Here is a 6,128-nt window from a genome sequence, read left to right as displayed (position 1 = left end):
GTGGGAGGCGTTGCCATGGTTCCCCTCCAGCAGCCCCGCCCCCAGCCGCCAGCGCAGGGAGGGGGCCGGCTGGGCCCTGGAGGAGCAGCTGCAGTGCAGACCCTGGTCCTCCCAGGAGCAGGAGGGTCCCAGCAGCTGCGGGGGGTCTGTGGGGAGCGAGGAGAAGGGTCAGCGGTGCCTCTAATCTCCCCAGAACCCAGCTGTCCTGCCCCCCGGGGTCTCACCACTCACAGACCACGGAGAGGCTGAGAGAGACGCTGTGGGAGCCCAGCGGGTGCCGAGCTTGGCAGGTGAACTCTCCTTCCTGTGCAGGCCCCACGCGAGGCAGCTCCAGGATCGCGGTGCTGGAGAGGGGGGTGGCGTTCAGGCCTGGGGACCCCCGGAACCAGCTCAGCTCGGCAGGGGGGTTGCTGTCAGCCACACAGAGCAGCCTCAAGGCCTCTCCCTCCAGGATGGAAAGGGAAGTGGCCTGCAGAATCTTGAGGGCTTTGGGTAGAGAAATGAAGACAAGGAGAGGGAGAGGAAGACCAGTAGGGGTAGGGGTAGGGGTAGGGGGAACTCAGGTACAGGCACCCACCAACAGGATGTAAATGAGGAAGCATGATAATTTTAGTCCTTGCCCTTCCCAAGTCTGATCCCATTCAAACTCAGATTCCGCCCTCTGCTCCACTATGGTCCGGAGGGGCAGGTCCCAGCCCAGAGAGGCGAGGTTCTTTACTATCTGTGACATTTCTTTGAAAAAATGATTTTATTGATTTTTAGAGAGAGAGAGAGATGAAGGGACAGGGATAGAGGGATGGAAAGATGGATGAGAAACATCAATAGGCTGCCTCCTTAATGCCCCCGACTGGGGATAGAGCCTGCCACCCAGGCATGTGCCCTGATTCAGATTCTAACCTGTGACCTCTTGGTTCCTGGGTTGAAGCTCAACTTCTGAGCCACACTGGCCAGGCCTAGCTGTGGCGTTTCTGAAGGTGATGCCTAGGGTGAGGTTCTGTGGGGCATCTGGGATAGAAAAATATGGCCCCAGTTCAGAGGGGAGGAGTGGGATGGAAGACACCCCTAACGCCAAGGAGGGAACTGGGAAGGGGGGAGAGCTGTCCTTCTGGCCCCCTCCCCACCTACATGCAGATCCATGCATGAGTGTTCTCAGGATAGCTCAGCCTCCTGCACACACACACACACACACACACACACTCGCCAGTGCCATTACCAACACAGACCCAGCCACCCCTCCAACACTCACAGGAGACATTGAGCTGGATGGTTCTCTGTGTGGTCCACTGGGACCCTTCCCGTTTCACCTGACAGGTGAGGTTGGTGCCATGGTCCCCAGGCCTCGGGGTGAAGGTGAGCACCGAGGAGCTGCGGTTCTGGGGGTCCAGCGAGTCCACAGCGGCTCCCGCCCAGGAGAAGGTGAGTGGTCGTCCCCCTTCGCAGGCCCCTGGCAGGCTGCAGGCCAGCTGTGTGGGGCGGCCAGACTCCAGAGGCTCCCGTACACGGATGTGGGGTTTCTCTGTCAGGGCTGCGGGGGAGAAAGGCAGGTGCCTGGGCTGCAGGAAGTGGGACACTGAGAGAGGCCCTGCCTCGGAGCCCGAACTCACCCAGGCCCTGTGTCTCTTCCACCACCCAGGGCCCACGGCCTGGACAGGGAGTGTCCAGTGTCCTGTTCCTGTTCCAAGACTGAGTGCCACATCTCAGACTTCTCTCCGGGGCCCCTGCCTTACCTGTCACCTGCAAATTCAGCATCTTGTCTTGGTAATTATATTTCACACTTCCTCTCTCCATTCGGAAGATGTATATTCCTGTGTCACCGTTTCACCTGACAGGTGAGGTTGGTGCCATGGTCCCCGGGCCTCGGGGTGAAGGTGAGCTCTGAGGAGCTGCAGTTCTGGGGGTCCAGCGAGCCCACAGCGGCTCCCTCCCAGGAGAAGGTGAGAGGTCGTCCCCCTTTGCAGGCCCCTGGCAGGCTGCAGGCCAGCTGTGTGGGGCGGCCGGACTCCAGGGGCTCCCTTATTCGGATGTGGGGTTTCTCTGTCAGGGCTGCAGGAGAAAGGCAGGTGCCTGGACTCCAGGGGTGGGGACTCAGAGCGGGACCCTGAGAGAGGCCCTGCCTCAGGCTGAGCTCACCCAGGCCCTGTGTCTCTTCCCACCACCCAGGGCCCACGGCCTGGACAGTGACTGACCCAGTGTCCTGTCTTATTCCAAGACCAAGTTCCACATCTCAGAGTTCTCTCCGGGGCCCCTGCCTTACCTGTCACCTGCAAATTCAGCATCTTCTCTTTGTAAGTATATTTCATACTTTCTCTCTCCATTCGGAAGACGTATATTGTTGCGTCACTCCTCCTGGCATCTCTGATGTGCAGGGAACAGTTGTTGTTCCTGGAGTCCGGGAGGAGGAAACGGCCTTGGGTTTCTCCCTTTGTTGGTTTATTTGGGTCATTCGAAGCCACAGGTAGATTGTGCCATATGCTGTCCTCTTTTGTGGGGCGGCCGGACTCCAGGGGCTCCCTTATTCGGATGTGGGGTTTCTCTGTCAGGGCTGCAGGAGAAAGGCAGGTGCCTGGACTCCAGGGGTGGGGACTCAGAGCGGGACCCTGAGAGAGGCCCTGCCTCAGGCTGAGCTCACCCAGGCCCTGTGTCTCTTCCCACCACCCAGGGCCCACGGCCTGGACAGTGACTGACCCAGTGTCCTGTCTTATTCCAAGACCAAGTTCCACATCTCAGAGTTCTCTCCGGGGCCCCTGCCTTACCTGTCACCTGCAAATTCAGCATCTTCTCTTTGTAAGTATATTTCATACTTTCTCTCTCCATTCGGAAGACGTATATTGTTGCGTCACTCCTCCTGGAGGGCACGTGGACGCACAGACCCTCCTGCACCGTCACGGATTCCTGCACTCGGAGCTCGAAGCCTGGCTGCTCCTCCAGAGATTCTGGGAGGGGGACACAGAGGCTCAGAGGCAGCCCCATCCCTCTCCCACTTCCTCAACCCCCCTCCCTGGGCCCACTCACCTCCCCTCCTCGGGCCCACTCACCTCCCCACAGCAGGAGCAGCAGCAACAGGGGCACCATGTCTGCCTCTCTCAGCACAGAGCAGGTCCGCGTCCCTGTGTCAGGGAGCAAAGTGCCAGCTCTGGGGTGGGGCTGAGGATGCCCCAACAGGAAGCCCAGGGGGAGAGACTGTGGATAGTCCTGGAAAGGGAACTTCGCCTACACAGTAGTTGGGGGGTGTGGTGGCTGAGAAATCTTCCTATCTCCCCTCCCCCCTCCTGAGCCTGCAGGTAAATATACTGAGGCCCCCAGAGGTTGAGAGGCATGTCCAGATGTGAATCTGAAAGTGACTCCCTTACAGATGAGGTGTAAGTCGAGAGGGTGGTCCCCCAGGGGGACACGGTGGTCATCACAGGTCCTGGTGACTCAGGGGATCCACCCTCCAGCTGAAACCATTGTGTAAAAGGGTAATTTTAAAATTTCTTCACATCACTCAAATGCTGGAAAGAAGGAATTTAGACTCAACTCTCATGGAGGGTGGAACCCAGGGGAAAAGCTGATGCCTTTTGGGGCACACGGGAAGCACAAATGTGGGTCTCCCAGGGTCTGAGGGACAGCGACAGCGCACAGGCCCCATCAGAACGGGATGTGTGAAGGCAGATCGCACCCCTTCAGGGGGAGCCTCAGAGGTTGGACCTCCTCACGACAGCAAATTTGCCACCTTACAGCTCCGGAAGCTCCACCTTCAGGGCCCCTCAACGTGCTCAGTCCCTTTTCAAAGTCCAGCAGGGGCTCGAGTGATGTGTGGACATAACCTGCAATCCTACTGCTCTTTTATGAAAGAAAGAAACTTGATCAATGTTTTCCCAAATATGACAATGATGTGAAACACTTCAGACATTCCCAGTAACAAGTTGTGCAATGGAAGTAAGTTCCTTAAACTGTACAGAAGAAAAAGAAATTTCTCTCAACCATGCTGAGGACACACAGAATTCTCTTTCTATTCTCTATACTATATACATATACTATTATAACAATTAATAATGTTTCTTAGTATGATATTAACACATATTAGTACATGACAGGATTATTGTCCTATAAAGAGTCCATCAAATGTATAAGTCAAAAAAATGTGGGGAGCGCGTTATGCAGGTGTTGTAGAAAGGTATGTCATACTGCTAATAAAAAAGGTCTGTAATTTTTCGGAATTGTCTAATTTTTGGTTTTCAGAATTGTAGCTTTGTGACATGATGTGTATTCTCATTTCAGAAAAATTCATGTGCGCCACATTGTGTATTAGTTTTGAAGCAGTGATCTCAACATTTGTACAACTATCAAGCTCCACAAAACCAGGTCTTCCCCTGCTTTGGATGCAGATGAAGAAGAGGTAACCAGCTCCATCCACGCATGTATTACAATGACCACCCACCGAGACTCCTCACGTATTACAATGAAGATTGTCCAGTGCAAACAGAGGACTAAAGAAAGCACAATTTCCATGGCTGTGCCCCACAATTCCTATCACTGAACCATGTAGCAAATCTCAAGCTGGGATATAAAAAAGACAAGAAATAATAAGTGTTGGCAAGAATGTTCAGAAAGGGGAACCCCCTTGCACTGTGGGAATGTAAATTGGGGCAGCCACTATGTACTAGTAAATCAGTATGGCAGTTCCTCAAAAATTATAAATAAAGCTGCCACAGGACCCAGCAACACCACTTCTGGGTAATTATTTGGGAGAAATGAAAACACGAACTTGAAGAGACGCATGTACGCCCATGTCCACTTTGGCATCTTCTGCAATAGCCAAGATGCGGAAGCATCCTCAGCGCCCATCCATAAATGAGTGGGTGAAGAAATGGTCCATGTGCAATGGAATATTATTCTGTCATAAAAAAGGAAAACCTGTCATTTGCAACAACATGGATGACCATGAAGGCATTATAAGTGAAGTAAATCAGACAGAGAGACAAACACCGTATGATCTCACTTATGTGTGGAAAGTTTGAAAAAATCAAACTCATAGATACAGAGAATACTCTGGTGGCTGCCAGAGGCAGAGGGGGTTGGGTTAGGAAAAGGTCAACATTTTCAGTTATAAAATAATTCATGAGGACATAATATACATCATGGTGACTGTAGCTAATAATAGCATGTGTTGATATTATGAACTATAGTAATATAGTTAATAATACTGTGTTGAATATCTGAAAATTGCTAAGAGGAAAATTGTTACAAGTTCTCATAAGGGAAAAAAAGTGTGGAAGCTCCACCTTCAGGGCCCCTCAATGTGCTCAGTCCCTTTTCAAAGCCCAGCAGGGGCTCGAGTGATGTGTGGACATAACCTGCAATCCTACTGCTCTTTTATGAAAGAAACTTGATCAATGTTTTCCCAAATATGACAATGATGTGAAACACTTCAGACATTCCCAGTAACAAGTTGTGCAATGGAAGTAAGTTCCTTAAACTGTACAGAAGAAAAAGAAATTTCTCTCAACCATGCTGAGGACACACAGAATTCTCTTTCTATTCTCTATACTATATACATATACTATTATAACAATTAATAATGTTTCTTAGTATGATATTAACACGTATTAGTACATGACAGGATTATTGTCCTATAAAGAGTCCATCAAATGTATAAGTCAAAAAAATGTGGGGAGCGCGTTATGCAGGTGTTGTAGAAAGGTATGTCATACTGCTAATAAAAAAGGTCTGTAATTTTTCGGAATTGTCTAATTTTTGGTTTTCAGAATTGTAGCTTTGTGACATGATGTGTATTCTCATTTCAGAAAAATTCATGTGCGCCACATTGTGTATTAGTTTTGAAGCAGTGATCTCAACATTTGTACAACTATCAAGCTCCACAAAACCAGGTCTTCCCCTGCTTTGGATGCAGATGAAGAAGAGGTAACCAGCTCCACCCACGCATGTATTACAATGACCACCCACCGAGACTCCTCACGTATTACAATGAAGATTGTCCAGTGCAAACAGAGGACTAAAGAAAGCACAATTTCCATGGCTGTGCCCCACAATTCCTATCACTGAACCATGTAGCAAATCTCAAGCTGGGATATAAAAAAGACAAGAAATAATAAGTGTTGGCAAGAATGTTCAGAAAGGGGAACCCC

The 6,128-nt window shown here is 50.9% G+C and overlaps 1 protein-coding gene across 1 annotated transcript in view; it reads right to left on the bottom strand.

The window, feature by feature from the left end:
* The window catches only part of LOC102250346 (sialic acid-binding Ig-like lectin 5), a 4,703-nt gene extending 2,895 nt beyond the window's left edge, over positions 1–1,808 (bottom strand). The window contains exons 1-5 of the mRNA XM_014547422.1: positions 1,728–1,808; positions 1,247–1,525; positions 898–1,005; positions 232–486; positions 4–146 (exon numbers count right to left, since the gene is read on the bottom strand). Coding sequence (XP_014402908.1) covers positions 4–146; positions 232–486; positions 898–1,005; positions 1,247–1,525; positions 1,728–1,788 — 846 coding nt within the window. The 5' untranslated portion in view covers positions 1,789–1,808. The remainder of the gene's footprint in view (positions 1–3; positions 147–231; positions 487–897; positions 1,006–1,246; positions 1,526–1,727) is intronic.
* Between the last annotated feature and the right edge of the window lie 4,320 nt (positions 1,809–6,128).

Source organism: Myotis brandtii, unplaced genomic scaffold, assembly GCF_000412655.1.
Source record: "Myotis brandtii unplaced genomic scaffold, ASM41265v1 scaffold474, whole genome shotgun sequence".
Taxonomy (NCBI): Eukaryota; Metazoa; Chordata; class Mammalia; order Chiroptera; family Vespertilionidae; genus Myotis; species Myotis brandtii.
The sequence above is the reverse complement of the archived record's forward strand: the minus strand, read 5'-3'. Positions and strand labels throughout refer to the sequence as shown.